This window comes from Pimephales promelas, chromosome 6 (assembly GCF_988280905.1).
Source record: "Pimephales promelas chromosome 6, fPimPro1.hap1.1, whole genome shotgun sequence".
Taxonomy (NCBI): Eukaryota; Metazoa; Chordata; class Actinopteri; order Cypriniformes; family Leuciscidae; genus Pimephales; species Pimephales promelas.
The window spans coordinates 15,336,797-15,353,545 of record NC_142774.1 but is presented as its reverse complement, the minus strand read 5'-3'; the positions used below and the strand labels follow the sequence as shown (position 1 = coordinate 15,353,545).

At 39.9% G+C, this 16,749-nt stretch overlaps 1 protein-coding gene across 7 annotated transcripts in view; it reads right to left on the bottom strand.

The window, feature by feature from the left end:
- znf827 (zinc finger protein 827) overlaps positions 1–16,749 on the bottom strand; it is a 75,694-nt gene that overhangs the window by 20,174 nt on the left and 38,771 nt on the right. For all 7 annotated transcript variants that reach the window (XM_089132152.1, XM_089132151.1, XM_089132147.1 and 4 more), the window contains 3 exons: positions 3,753–3,992; positions 2,304–2,358; positions 2,117–2,217 (listed from right to left, as the gene is read on the bottom strand). In XM_089132152.1, the coding sequence (XP_088988278.1) occupies positions 2,117–2,217; positions 2,304–2,358; positions 3,753–3,992 (396 nt within the window). The remainder of the gene's footprint in view (positions 1–2,116; positions 2,218–2,303; positions 2,359–3,752; positions 3,993–16,749) is intronic.

Sequence of the window (16,749 nt, the reverse complement as noted above, 5' to 3'; positions counted from 1 at the left end):
TAGATATGAGCAGGGTCCAAAATGAACATCAAATCCACATAAAAATGACTTGTTAATGGTCAGTTGCTTTAAAATTACATAGGGCCTACCTCAAACTGTACAAATCAGTGATGCCAGACATACAAATATTTACTAAAACATGTTGCGATATAGATGTTTTGTTTATTTTGCTTTTACCTGAGTGGAATTATTGAATCAGAATTATTGGGATTTTTTTTTCTCCGGATGTTGTTGACTATTCTTCAAACTAAGGCTCCAAAACATATTTGTAATAAATATAATATGACATGCAATGTCTGTTATTGTGGCAAGCAGTGAAGGGCTAAGAGCCGTGGGGATTGAGTGAGGCCGGTGGTGCGAGTGCTAATGGTAGCCACCTAAGCGGCACACCGGTCTCGAGTCCCACGGAGGATCTCCGGAAGTATAAAAAGAGTGATGACAATGGAAGACCAGGCCTGGACTTTATGTTGTTGCATCGTTTTAGTTTATGTCCGTGAGGGTCTGTCGCTTTACTTTCATTTTTTATTTAAAGTGACACTATGCAGTTTTTTTAGCTTAACTGAACAGCTTCTGGGTTATTGAAATGGTTATATGACTTCTTTCAGTTTAAATAGTGGCCGTCTGTTGTGACGCGCACAGTCTTTACATGGACGCGTGATTCAGTCCGTTGCGGAGAGACTCACTATATTTGTTACGGTGAAATCACAAAACCTAATGCACAAAAAACGTGTACCTACTTGATATACAACCACTAATAAACAATAGGTTTTGATGAGGAAAATAAACTATACTACTAGTGCAGATTAGAACCCAGAACCTCGGGCTCTGACACGCTTGGCAAAAGTTCTGCCACTGGACCATTAAAGTAAATGGGGATAATAGTCGGATCTATGTATTTAATCACGTGAAAATTCTCACCACTAACTAGATAATTAGATCTCATTAAACACAATGTACTATTGTATACTATGTAACATGTCACGTCACGCTCTGCGTGAGTGGTATTTACCACAGTAACGTTAAATACAAGTACTCCACAGCGACTCTAGGGGTCGATGTTTGACAAAAACGGAATTCCTGCATAGTTTATTTTGTGATTAAAGTTTCACATTGAACGAATGCTGGTTCTCGCCTTCATCTTCCCTGAACTTAAACATTTTTACAGTCATAAATATGCATAGGAAACACTGAAATAATCCCAACAAATCCTAACAACCCTAACAAAAATCAAAACATGATAAAAAAATAATAAAATAATAGTGTCAGTATACTTTCGCAGAACAGTTCCCAGAACTATTAGCAAACGTACCCAGATTTTGCCGTGTTCGTACCACATGGACTTGGAATGATTTTAGTCTTAGGAACTCCTTTTTGAAGGAACTAAATTAGCTCCTTGCCTCCTACTTCAGATTAGGATCTAAAACCACACTGTAGTAACTACAACTGAAGCTAGTGTACGCTGATTGGCCGAAGATATGCAAAACACCAGCGCCCGTCATTTAAAAAAAAAAAAGAAGAAAAAAAAAAGCGGTGTGATTTTTTTAGCCTATTTACTTACTCCAGAAACTAACTCTATGAAAATGGAAAACAGTGATAGATGGGCCTTTTAACCTTTACGCTGAGGAGAAAATCCAAAGCAACTTTGAGGGGACCAAGCCAAACCTGATTATGTATTTCTGCTCAGCTCTGGACACTGGACATCAGCCACATGGCAAATGCTAATACTTTTTCATATTATGTCTACTTTCTTTGTTTAACAGATCTATTTAATAACATATTAAACAGATCATAAGCTAATGGAGAATGGGAGCGCTGTGTGCTCAGGCTCTGGCGTTAAGATAAAGGTCCGCCACGCCGTCAAAATAAAAGTCACAATAACAAGCACAGCTTACTTCACTTCAGAGTTCCTACTGGTGGTGCGAATGCAACCAGGAAAATGTTCCTATGGGAACCTTTAGTTCTGGTGGTTAGTTCCAAGAACTAAGTTCCTAGAACTACCAAGTGCGAAAGCTCCTATGGGCAGTAAGAAATATTTATGACCGGTTACTAGGTGTCAATTATGCATGCTGGATGAGTGAGGTAAGGTTCTTGGCTGGTGCAGAGGAGAGGTTCTTACCTTGCTGGGCAACCCTGCTTGATGATCCGGCTTCAGCTGGGGAAGAGCTCTTGGAGCGCGTGTTGAAAGGTGATTGTCTAAAGCGGTCGTCTAGGAAAGGGCTGTAAAATCACAAGCTACCATTAGATTCACTAAATGTGTGAAGCTAAATTCCGGAAGCATAACAGGCGCACAACAGTAAACCTACCTGTGTATGCCGAATGATGCATTGTCTTTGTTTTCGTTTGCTCTACTTACTTTTTCTGAAAAGAGAAAAAACACAATGGAATTAAACTCAGAACCGGTTTTATAAAGTTGTAGTTAAAAAAAAATAAATACCACTAGTAGGTGTAAATATGGTCATTTTTTTAAATAAATATGTTTTTTTTTATATATAAATATTCATTAGTAAAGCTGACCAATTATCCATCCCTGATGAAAAAATAAAAACAATCAACAATCAAACAACATCCAGTTTCACCAATATTGCTTTAAAAACATTTTTTTACCTATACAATTTATTTGTTAATTTTAATCTTATAAAAGTCAATAGCTGCTAATAAATTCAATAATTTTATAATTTATAGTCTCAATTTCAGTTTATTTTAAATTGTCAACCAGCTAGAAAAGTATAAAATTCCAGTTTTTTAGTAAAAATAGAAACATCTTCAAAACAAGATACATTTACATTATAATCAGAACCTATATTGATGTTCATTTCCAACAGTTTTTTTTTTTTTTTTTTTTATCTATCAAAACTTAGTGGGGTGTCATTTTTTTATTTGTAAGTACTCAATCCATTGAAGATTATATTTTGAAAATGCATATTGATTTTGTGACAGTCTTTTCAGCAGGGATTGCAGTGGTTCGGGTTTAAAAAGACAAACTTCAATTAAAACACCACAAGACAGAGGGCAAAAGAGAACAGTATCTCATGTCTTTCTGTCTATCTGCCTGTCTTTCTCTCTTCTGGTGGTCTGGTAATGACCTTGCTCCCTGGGTGGCACTTCCTAAGCCCCCTCTCCCTGACACCCTCTCGGTCACACGGCTCACAGAGGATGGAAGGGCTCTCTGCGTTGCCATGACGATGCTGCACAGGAGCAAGAGGGAGAGAGAGAAAGAGTGAGAGAGAGAGAGAGAGAGAGAGCGAGAGAGAGAAAGAGACAAGGGAAGTGTGTGCAACCGAGTGTGCTTGAGCCAGAATGTTTGAGAACAATCTGAGGGAGTCGAGGGTTGAGGGGTTATACATACACACTGTGCAGCTACACACCTCTCCCATGGGGTAGGGGGGAGGTGGTAGGGTGCGAATGGTGTGCGTGTGAGGCTTGTGCATATATATATATATATATATGTGTGTGTGTGTGTGTGTAGGGGGTGAGTTTTTTGTGATCGGCTTCCGAGGTGCTAGATGGCATTTAAAGAGAGCCGTAGCTGGCAGGGAGGAGCGCTGGGGGCAGGTTTGTCTCTGCTAATCCTCAGAACGCTCTTGGAAGAAAAGCTCAATCCTGCCATCATTTAACACCACAAATATCCCTCTACTCTCTAGTGTGTCAGTGCAGCAATCAGAGAAGACGATGAAAAAGAAAACATGAAGACTGTTGCTGCAGAGAGCTCTTTTTAAAACGTACAGTCCACCCTGTTTCTTCTTTCGACTTACCAGACAATTTGAAAAGCAGCTCAGAGGCCATTTTGACTGATATGTCTTGGGAGAAAAGGTCATTTTGGGGGCGGGGCAAGGGATCTGGGATGTTGACCATTGGCTCTTTCTTCTCACATGCTCCTGAAGTGCCAAAGCCCAGCAGATGAGAGGAGGGTGGGGCCAATTCTAGGGGCGGGTCCACTTCCATAGGCTCCGCCTTCACTATGACGTTCTGTATGCAAGCGTCTTTGTTATTCTCTGAAAAGGCAAATTAAAAAGAATGTTATTCCATTTGCAAATGACCATCATTACACTGATCTAATTAGCATTGTATGCTAAGTGATTTCAACAAACAAAATTGTTAAACTTTAGCTTTAGACATAGATTTCAAGTAATGAAAGCTTTTTGCAGAAGTGGCAGAACAATGAGTAGCCTATATTTGGCAACTGCATCACTGGAGCAGTCTGGTGTCATTTGCGCATGTGATAGTCAGTTGCAGTCCTGAGGCGAGATCGGACAGAAAGGTGCTCGGATGACTCTGGATGCTCCTTGGAAAAAGTTACCACTAAGGTCTCAAGTCATTTTGAAAGAGACTGAGAAAAACAAAGAGAAACACAATCCCATAAAATTGCAGCCGATCCACAACAGGTGATACAATTTATTCATTTTAGTTTCCATGTTTTATTTTAATATATTTTAATATGTAATTTATTCCAGTGATGGCAAACCTGAGTTTTCAGCATCATTACTCTTAACGTCTTAGTCTTCAGTGCCACCCGATCCTTCAAAAATCATTCTAATATGATGACTCAGAACTCAAGAAAAGTGGGTCAAATTTACCCAACATGCTGTGGTTTTTGAAATATAGACATTTTTCCCAAAACCCGGAAATACGGGGTAATAAATAATAAACATGAACAATGAGGGTTAGTGAATGGTGACAAGTACAGAAGATCACATGATCAAAAACATCCCGCCAGATAGCCTGAATCATTTCTGTCGAACTTCATCAACAGGGAACTGACGAGGGAAGGAATGAAAAAGGCAGATATGGCTGCTTTTGGGAATAACAAAAAAGACCGGTACGCAACAACTCTTACTAGTTGCCTGCGCTATCTGTTCTAACCGGAGCGGAAGAAGATCACCACGACAATCCGGTCACAAATACGGAAGTTGTGAAATAGGTCTATTAATCAATAATCAACCCTCATCAATGTAATTTTTATTTTTCTTGCTTATAGGATGGGATATATTTTATTTTTTTGTATCATTACGTAAATAATGAATAAATAATTTTGACTTTTTGATAAACATTTTTATAAATAATATTTATTTTCTTGAAACTTTTATGAATTACTTCTACAAAACAAACAAGAACAAAACACTAAACTTGGTTATTTACAAAAAAAATGAAAACAACAGGTTTGGTAATACTTTAGTTTAGGGTCAAATTGCCACTATTAGCTAGTTGCTATAGCATGCATGTTAATAGGATTTGGGCTAATTATTAGTACTTATAAAGCACATTTAATACCTTATTCTGCACGACCATATTCTACATCTCTTAATCCTGCCCAATACCTAAACTTAACAACTACCTTACTAACTATTAATAGCAGTAATTAGGAGTTTATTGAGGCAAATGTCATAGATAGTTAGTTTACAACGCTAATCTAAAGTGTGACCACAGGTATTATTTTGCTAAGCTTGTATGAAAAAGCATATATTGACTACAACATAATCAGTTTTTACTATTTAATTGGTTATCTCTTGTTTTTGCATGTGTTCATAATTTCTATGTCATTGCGTGATGAAATATCCCATAGAAAGTCCTATAGACATACAGTTAAGGAAGGACCTGTGCCATGGCAATAGCATAGAAATGTCCTGGTAATCACCCACATTTTCTGCATTGTTTGTGCTAAACCAAGAAGCAAGATTTTGTAACATTTAAGCCCCCCTGGCCAAAGGAATCATATACATCAAACCACTGTCATGTGCAACATATTTAAATTTGAGCCTGGTTGTCTGCTTTGTGACTCATTTGATTTTTAAACTGCTACAGAGACAAGGGCATCATTGAGATAAGGCTTTTACCAAAGGCGGGTCAAGCTGAAGCAGATGTCTATAATTTGGCTTAAAAAAGGGGGTTTAAAATCTGGTCAAAATGACTCAGAATGTTTTTTTTTTTTCTTACTCACTGCTCAAGGCTAATCCAAAGCCAAAAAGAAAGAGAACAACAAAACAAAGTACCTCCTTCAAATACAATCAATTCCTTGTCAATTTCAAAAAAAGAAAAAAAGAAAAAAAAAAGAAATGCATTGCGCCAATCCAAAAAATGCCAAACGTTGGCTGGATACCTGGTGCTTTGTGTTTTGTTTTTGTACATTTGAAGTCATAAAATGCAGTGGTTTCAAGCAGAACACGGCAATGAGGGTTGGACTTGACAGCATATTTACAAACTTCTAACGGTTTCAAGAATGTTCTATGGTTAGCCAAAAAAAAAAAAAAAACATGGAAGAGCCACGACAGGGCAAACAAGACAGACAGTTAGTGAGCTCATAGGAACTCCACAGTTCTTTTAATCAAAACCAGCTCTTCTAAACTCACTCAGCCTTTCTGATATAGAAAAACAAAGAGGTTTGCTCCCTGCGTTCGAATCTGAAAAAAAGGAGGGTAGGAAAACGTTTAGCCTGTCCTTCTTATCACATCAGACGTCTGACAGTATGTACAGCTGAGCGGTAGATGGCATATGCTTCTCAGGGTTGACCACGCTAGATCAGACAGCTGGGGAGGGAGGCTGAGGGGGGTATAATCATATGAAATTTGTCTGGCCGGAGACGAGGAAGCAAGAGATTGTGGGTAGGCCGGGTGACCTCCACCCCTCCCGTTAACAGCGAGCGTTATTGGGCAGGGTCTGTCAGAGTGTTGTCGTCTGGCTTTGACCTAGATAGTGAGTATAGTGTATGTTTACTGTGTCTGAGGGTGTGCAAGGGTCTGTATGGGTTTGTGTGTGGGAGGGGGGTCAGTATTGTGCCCAGGTGTCAGGAGCTGGAGGAGGCAATGGCACATGGGGACACTGACAACCACTAGCCCGTTAATCCCTTAATAAAGTGCCTGGATACAGATTGAGGGACGGGGTCATTTAGGGGACACTCAGTCTCGCAACACACACACACACACAGCAATGCACTCTCGAACTGGGTTCAGTGACGTCAGTAACTGCTTTCAAATGCATTTGCACGCATGTACTGTAAGTAGAAAGAGTGATGTAGAGAGCGGGTCACTAAGAGGAAGAGAGCACAACCCTAATCGGCATGTGTTTTGAAAGCATTTAATATAGCCAGTGTGTTAAATATGCAAAATTATCATGAGTAAATAAATGTGCGAATACAGAAAGGAAAATACAAACAAACACACTGAAAGCGCACTAGAGCAGGGAGGTTAAACCAAGGCTGACCACTGTCAACTATCTGTTTAGCCATCTGGTCTATCAAAGATTCCTGCCTGTTAATTCTCTCCTGTGAGCTCAGAGAGTCTTACACCCATGGAAAACAAATAGAAAATACAGTTACATCGATTCTGTGGTCAAGTGGTTAGCACATGTGCTACAGACCTGTTGAATTTGGCTGCTCATATGCTTATTCCCCGATAGCGACATCACAACGAAATTGGTGCAGTGTTAAATAAAGCCTTTTAAATAAACGTATATTCTCCAAGGATGTTTGTAGTTTCAAAAACTGTACCAGTACGTCTCTTTTGGTTGGGTCAAGAAAAAGTCGGAGTGTACAACATGCGCTTGAATCCGAAGTAAAGGATGCTTTCCTGTTACATAACCTGAAATGTTCACTTCAATAAGCCAAAAGAGGGCAGGTTAAGGTGTTTACACGACAGGAGAAATCAGGCTAATGGGGAAAAATCTAGCTGTGTCGATTTATTTATGCTTAAGCCATTTATGACCTCACGGCGATAAAGGAAAATGGTTTAATGCATTTACATCACCACGTGCATCATAGGCTTAAGCGTAATAGGTTTAAAGAATGTGTGATTTCCTGTCTCTGACAACCAAAGGTGGGAGAAGGACAAATTAATGCAAGCAGCCTACTGTACCTACTGCTGTCTGTGTAATCAAACAACAATACACAAAGAGAAAGTCAATTACTTCTCTTGACTGAATTTGTAGCTTTAACAAGAATCATTGTAAATTAAAACATGCAGCGAAGACTATTTTTAAATTTAATTATTACATTTCTGTAGTAGTAGATTCTTACTTGAATGGAAGTGATAGACCTATTATAAAAAAGTAATTTGCTTATTTTTTTATTTAAAGAAATAATAATAATTATATTGTTATCTTGATATAAAATTACTCAAATACGAATTTGGTCATTTTGCCATATTGGTCACCCCCCCTAAAGTTATCAATACATTGCAAAATCTAAACTGTGGCTTTTAACTGATGCAGTTCTAAACTTGCAGTTGATGTAAATCCTTCACTGGATTTTGTTTTTAATCAGCATCAAAATGTTAGGTTAAAATTAATATGACTTCACATTTCTGTCACGTTCAAGGCAATGATCGCACAACGCAGAAAATTCAATGGCAAAGTATTCACTTGGCAACACCCAGGATAATATAGGAATCAACATTTAACATTACCACACAAACTCAAACAATCAGTGTTGTGCACTCGAGACTCGGACTCTGTCTTGTCATGGACTCGTGTGCATTTTGACTCAGAATTGACTCGTACTCGAACATACTGGGACTTATTCCCGAGTCCACTGGAGTCCCATTCAAAATATGTCATATTATTGGATGTTAATATTTCTTTAAATTGTTGTTTGATTGAAACATCCAATGATTGCTGACTTTCTTGTGCGCAACTGCGCATGACTTGAGACTATAACGTTCTCGGCACGCAAATGCAGCAGGACTATGTATGTATCGAAAATGTCTGCCATATCATCCATAATTCAGTTTGCATATAAAGCCGCGTTTCCACCGCAATTACCAGGAACTATTTGTCCCAGGAACTTTTCTCACAGGAACTTTTTTTCCCCAGACCGCTTGCTTACTGCGTTTACACCGCGTACTAAAGTACCGGTCCGGGGCGGGAAGATGTAGTGACGTTGAACTGCGTGCGACTGCTCTTCCAAGCCTGCTCGTTTGTTTTGAGTTTTATTATTATACCTTTATTTAACCAGAAAAAAAACTCGTTGAGATTAAAAAATCTCTTTTCCAAGAGTGTCCTGGCCAAGACAGGCAGCAGCAAAAATAACAAAGTTGCAGACATGACAACAACATGGAACATATAGCATAAACATAAAACATAGAAGCAAGAATCATCCAACTAATTATTCATAGCATTTACAAACAGTATGTGTAGCCTCTATATCATTTAAAAGTCTTTTTTAAAAAGCAATCAGTGAAACTGGTTCCTGAAGATGTAAGACATCTTGTAGTTGATTCCATGTGCTAGGGGCCGCATACATAAACGACCCTTTTCCCGTTTCAGTCCGGACATGAGGGACGGACAACGGTTTTGTATGGAGGAGATTCAAGCTTTGCTGCTTTTGTGTGCGATTGGTTTAATAACAAGTTAATTAACAAAACGGCAGAAAAGAGACGAGCACCCACAGCGTATTCAGAAAGCTCGTAATACTAGATATAAAAGTATACGTTTGTCATCAGCGGACATTGACCGTGAGATGGTGGAGATGAACGCGCGCCACCGGGCAGAAAGAATAGCTCGGTGAGAACCAAACAGCATGTTCAGCACACAAGTCCCACCCCGAAAGTTCCTGAACTGTGAAAAAGTACCACCTCGCCAGCAGGGAAGTTCCTGACCATGACTCGAAGGTACATTTGGTTTACTGTTTGAGTATGGTGCCAATTTTATTGTTACCACCAAATATTTTACATATTCTTGAAGATATCTTTAAGTCTGGTTTGAGACCCAACCTTAGGTTATCCAACCTCTTTGGTCTCAGTCTAGACTTGGACTCGACTGTCTTTGGTCTCGGTCTCGACTAGGACTCGACTCTCTTTGGTCTCGGTCTCGACTTGGACTCGACTCTCTTTGGTCTCGGTCTCGACTTGGACTCGACTCTCTTTGGTCTTGGTCTCGACTAGGACTCGACTCTCTTTGGTCTCGGTCTCGACTTGGACTCGACTGTCTTTGGTCTCGGTCTCGACTAGGACTCGACTCTCTTTGGTCTCGGTCTCGACTTGGACTCGACTGTCTTTGGACTCGGTCTCGACTAGGACTCGACTCTCTTTGGTCTCGGTCTCGACTCGGACTCGACTCTCTTTGGTCTCGGTCTCGACTTGGACTCGACTGTCTTTGGTCTCGGTCTCGACTAGGACTCGACTGTCTTTGGTCTCGGTCTCGACTTGGACTCGACTGTCTTTGGTCTCGGTCTCGACTAGGACTCGACTCTCTTTGGTCTCGGTCTCGACTTGGACTCGACTCTCTTTGGTCTCGGGCTCGACTTGGACTCGACTGTCTTTGGTCTCGGTCTCGACTAGGACTCGACTCTCTTTGGTCTCGGTCTCGACTCGGACTCGACTGTCTTTGGTCTCGGTCTCGACTCGGACTCGACTCTCTTTGGTCTCGGTCTCGACTTGGACTCGACTGTCTTTGGTCTCGGTCTTGACTCGGACTCGACTCTCTTTGGTCTCAGTCTCGACTTGGACTCGACTGTCTTTGGTCTCGGTCTCAACTCGGACTCGACTCTCTTTGGTCTTGGTCTCGACTCGGACTCGACTCTCTTTGGTCTTGGTCTCGACGTGGACTCAACCCTCTATGGTCTCGGTCTCGACTCGGACTCGAGTGAGCTGGTCTCGACTACAACACTGCAAACAATACCGTACAAAGGACTGAGGACTAATGGGCTTAAATACCGGTACACAGTTAACAAAACCAAACCAAAACCGAACGAGACTGTTACAATTTCCTTTAAGCCAGCTTTTTTGCTATTACTCTTTATTTTAAATAATACTTCATTGTTCATTTTTACATGCGGTTTCTCTGTTAATTTGGGCTCAAGCAAACTGCATGTATAATAAAAGTTATCAATAAAGTTAGGAAAAGTACAATTAGGAAAATGCAGCTAAAAATAGCTTTAGACAGCATTTCTGCAGCATGTCATACCACAGGACATGTAAATTTGAAAAAGGATTTCATGTCAACTACCTATAATTATATTATGTGTTTTCTTTCACGCACCAGTATTTCTACGTCAAACATTTCAGAGGCGTCATATAAAAAAGCGAGGAAGGTTGGTGACAAAGACATGCGTCGCAAACTTCATCACCCTCATTTAGACAATAAAGGCATGAATCAACCATCGTTGGCACTGCATCCGTTTGGCATACTAAACAATCTGACAGCCTCAAAGCATTAGTCATTCAACACATGCAAACCCCACTTGTCACATGCACTTTGATGCACTGTACAGTAGCCTGAGAATATGAATTTGGAGCTGAGACCGTGAGAGAGAGAGAAAGGGAATTGATGCACACAGAGAAGATACAAATAGGGAAAGGAGGTGGAATCGTGATGAAGCAGATGAAATAAAAATAGAAAATTGGGATTGGTTAAAATGTTTGACAAGTGAACAGTCAATTAGGCAGTTTTTTAAAGATTGCGTCTTTAAATTTATTCCATTTTCACAGTACCACTGGCCTTTAAGGCAGATTAGTTGGCTAGTCGATGAAGCATAAGAGGTGCAGACACAGAACAGAATAAAAAAAAAAAACGAGAGTTAAAGAGGAAGAAAGAGACTGAGAGTGTGAGATGGAGGTGGAAGAGGATAGAGAATGAGGTTGTCATTCTGCACTACGTCTCCTCTGGCCCGACGGAAAGGATGACCTGCTTAGACACGAGGTGAAAAGTTCAGTCGCTTCAAAGAGGTCCAGAGCAACCGCAACCCGCAAAGAGACAAGGGAGAGCTGATCCCAGACCAGCGGCCGAACAGCCTCTCAATAATTCAGCACATCATGATGCAACACTCACTTCAGCTCAGCCGGAGAGAGAAAGCAAGAGAGAATCAGTGCTCCACATGCCCCTGAAGAGGCTACTGGATGGATGCAGGGTTGTGCGTTATGCAGGAAATGGTCAAATGGTTGTGCAGGCTTCATAGTGGTTTCATTTCATGTGGAGGTGTACTGTATCTTCACTCTAGATGATGAAAAGACTGTCTTTTTGCAGTCGTAAAATACATGCGGGGTAATCGTTTAAGCTGGGGATGGGTAAAGTTAGTCTACTAGTCATGATCCAACAACCAAGTAGTCAATTGTTTGAGGGGTTTTCTTCCTTTTTTGGTAAGGAGCATTTAATGGTCATGGTTCAAGTGATGAATTTGGAAATAGTTTGTTATGCTAGTTAGATGTTTGACAATTTGTATGGTAAAAGCTTCTTAAAGACATTGTGTCATTAAATGCATCTATTTCAATAGCCTCAAAGCATAACTTTTGAAACAAAACAAACAAAACCAAGCTTCAAGATTACATTTTATTATAAGTACTGTTGGAATTCCGATGATGTTTGCATTATTAAGCATAATCCGTAGGTATTCATGTTTTGAGAAGACTATTATGGGCTAAATCTAGCCCATTTGTAAAAAGGTTGAATATGTGTCAGTAACTCTGTTAGAGAGTTATTATATGTTTTTGCATTCAACCTATGCTATTTCTTAATAATTAATGAACTATAGATGTATACGAATGTTTCTGGCCAGTGTGTAACAGCTGATTTTTCAACTTCCTTTAAATCAACTAATCCAGAGGTCCTGACACTTTTCCACTTAGTCAACTTCAATGATCACCCTAAAAATATTTCAGAATTGGTCAACTAGAAATCTTTTCAGCATTGGTCAATATGAGATCTTTCATAATGGCATATTCTAATTAACATCAATATTCCTGTAGGGTATCTGGGCATGCACCAAAGTGAATCATGCATCATGCAACACCCTAAGGATTGAACCAGAATCATGGTTCATCTGAACACCAATAATGCACATTCTTTTAGACTCTGAACTCGAGAATGTAGATCAGAACTTGTGTCCAATCTAAGTCCAAAATGGTGGTAACAAGTCTGGGACTTTAAGGATCTTTCAGTCACTTTTATGGCTTGGCGATCTTCGCCAGGGACCATCCACACACACACGTTGTGTACACCACACACTAAGAATCTTTCATAGTTTCTTCCTCGGCTTCTTCATCTAATGTCATCTAATTTCGTTTTACCTTGTACAATGACAATAAAGAATTCAATTCAATTCATAGTTCCTTCATCGGCTTCTTCATAGTTTCACCAATATTCGTTGCATTCAATTGTTCATACAGAACATTGGCAACTTATCCCCTAACGGGTAATTTTATAATTTGTAGGTGATTCCCGATCATGTTTTATGATTAGTTATTACAATTATATTCCCTGTATCTGAGCTAATCCTGAGATTTCCTGTAATTTTATGACAAATAATCCTGTATTTTTGACAAATAATCATCTCATCCTGTGACTGGCTCATTGCAATGGAAGAGCAGTGAAAAATAAACACTTACTATACTGTATTAGATTTGTAATATAATTCAAACACACTAACAACGAATAATTACATGTAATCTTTAAATTTTCCCCATCTATTTAGAAGCAATTGAACTGGTCTGTCTGGTTTCCTTATCGATGTCCTGGTCAAAACAGTGCTGAATCCAGAGTTTTTTAGTGAGTCAAAAGCAGGCCACTCACCAGTTCACAGACTTTAAGGTCAAACAATAATATTTCACCTTTTTGTCGAACGTCTCAGTTTTTGTCTCTTTCCAATTTTTGCACAAAAATAAAATAGACAATATACTATGCAAATGTGCCGGGTCATGTTGGGTACAACCTGATGGCATTCCACCATTTGAGATCCATTGGACTCATCGATAAGTCCTTTTTTAAACTACACTCTTAGATGCTGCTTTTTCCAATCTTAAAAAAAAAGTCCATGTCAAAATACATTTATTGAGTAATCAGTTCTAAATTTCAGCTCATTGGATTCCAGCTCAACTAATTCCAATTTTGAGGTGGAATTTGTGAGGTCACGGCCACTCATCAGCCTACCGCAATATCTCTAGATGGCAAGGCTCCTGTTGTTTTACTGCTGAGCTCTGTATGATGCCTCTAATTGGCTTTCGGTATAATAACAAAGGCCAAGAACCTGGCAGAAAAGATGAAGAGATGACCAGGTCAAGAAACAATTCCCTTGAGAAAAAGCTGCACTTGTATGTATCTCTACCCATAGGGACAAATGCAGATTGCGTTGTGGAGGATGAGAGGATGGCAGCCCTCTCTTAGGTCCTGTGTTCCCTTCCAGGTGCAGTACCACATCATGGTCCATCTGTTGAAAACCAGGTACCATCAGTGCAGAGGGACTAACACGACAGTGGTAATTAGCCCCAGGATGCAAACAGCTACCATCAAACAGATGTGGGGGAAGTCGACACATTGTTAACTGGTTTTAATGGGGGGTGGGCAGGGGAGGTGACCTACTTTTAATCGTGTGATACAACGTGTGCTATCTACACAAACTACACGCCAACCCCCACCCCCCGACAAAAACAAAAACAAAAAAACTTGTACCTTACTCATGTCTTGTCAGTCCTTACATTCAAATCGACTTTTGTTTTTTTGTTAATCACTACAAGTCAACCAGGGTCCACGATGCGACCATGAACTTAGATGTGAACAATCCCCTTGGAGCAACCTTGGAATACGTTTTGGGATAGTATTGTGCCTTGAAAACATTGCAGCCTTGGCATCATTGAATTTCTGTTGTGTGACAGTCATTCACTGTTTGCAGATTCTATAAAAGAATGAGAAGTGCCATAGTGCCACTGAATCCCATGTTGCAAAACTGTCCGTGATTTCTCTTATTAAACAGCATTTCTTTCCAAAGTAAATTCTAAAAATAGATCATTAAAAAATTAATGTTTAATTGTAAACATGTTGAAGATTTGGCAATAGGCTGTTGAAATTAATTAAATGATAAGCTTTTCCCCCACAAAAGCAGCATAGTGAAGCCTTTCTTCCATTGACATTTATTTAAAACTAATTCTATGTACCAATGTTGTGTTTTTTTTTTTTTGCTAACCTTGGGAAGCTTGCCTTAAAGCGGCTTTGATTTGGTCCGCCTGTTGAGTTGAGTATACATAGGACCCCAGTGGGTAGCCATTTGTAATACTCTATCAAACAAAAATTAATATGTATACAAATGTGTCATTGAGTTATGTAGGGTAAAGACTAAGCAAGGTGTGCTAAGCTAGAATGCAGAGCAGTTAGCTTGCAAAAAAAAAACTTCACATAGAACAAGAAATTTCACAATCAAAACAGGAGTATGGAGGAAACCATGGAAGAAAAAAATAGATATCATATGCATAAATTTGTTCCCTCATTTTAGTCAAATCATGGCCATGTTGTCCTAATTCATTCTCCCGCTTTTGTTAAATCATGGGCATGCTGTTCTTGTTCTCTTGTTTTAGTTGAAGCATGACCAAATGGTACTAATTTGTTCTAATTTGTACTCATCTAGTACTAATTTGCTTTCCCCATCACATATCAGATCAGAAAAGCACTTATTTTAAATAAAAATGGAAAAAGTGGAAATAAAGTGTCTACATGTGTCTAATAATTGAAAAAAAAATTGTTTATATAATACAACAAAACTGAGGTGCAAATAGTATCTATTTTTACAGAGTAAAATAGAATCTATCGCTATTTTCACTTAGTGTAAACAGTGCGAATCCCTGCTGCTGCCTTTTATATTTAGAACGATTTTTAGAACTACCGCTATAGATTTATCGTTATATTTATAGTCCTTGGTGTGAATGTTGAAAAGTAAAGTTGACCTCTGTAATAATGAAACATGTTTAATTTGGTCTACATCTTACTGCCGTTTCATCCGATATTTTACATTGCCGTCAGTCGTTTTTAGCAAAATACAAAGTCAAGTATAAACACTTAGTGAGCGCAGTGAGTTGCGGAGATTCGCAAAACATTGTCAAGTGATACACAACCACTAACGTACACAAACCCCCATTGCATTTCACGTAAAGCCATGCTAGATGGCCTTAAGAAGAGAGAGGGGGTTGCTGAGACATCCTCGGTCAGCAGGGCAGTGTGCTTATGAGCAAATGAGCCGGACGGAGATGACCTTCCCCTAAATGACCTTTCGAGACTGAACCACTGCATCACACACAAGACCACAGACGATGTCATTGTTTCCATGGCATTGATCCCCAGCCTGCAGCTAGCGGAGCAGAGCTATTTAGATCCACTTGGTTGCATGTCTGCATGCCGCTGTGGCGGCGCTGAGAGAGATCTGTGAGGCCATGTCGTGTAAAACTGCTTCAGCTTGACAACAAACAGGCTAATTGGTCCCTGTTCCTGGCCTCTGGAGACGGAGAGAAAGAGAGAGGCTGAGGAAACACATCCTAGAGGTGGGGTGAGCGGGTAAGAGGCTCGCGCTCGTACAGTAGTAGTTCTAATGTGGGAAGTCACGGAGACCTCTCAATGAGCTTTACGCACACACATAATGCTCAAAAACAACGTGAGCGAAGCGTACTCTCCCGCTTTCTCACGTCTTAGTGTTTACCATACTCGTATATGCGTGGTTCTCTAGTTTTCTCTAGTATCTAGTCACACTTTCACTCACTCTCAGGGGAAACGTGACCTGGGGCTGTGAAGTCAGGAAGCACACGTGTTAAAACCAGCCCTCTCTTGGCACGGCTGAGTCACGCTGAAGTGTAAGGCATCATGGGGAGGGAGCAGCAGCAGCTGGTGTGTGGTGCCCGTCAAATACACTGCTATAGAGTGAATCACTCCCTATCATCCTCTGTAATGGATTACTCTAGATCTCTCTCTATCTCTCTCTCTTTTTGGCAAGTGCTTTTCTCACTCAGTTTCTGATGTCTCTCTTTCTCAAGCCCTTTTATTATCTTGCAATCACATCTAAAATGCCACCTC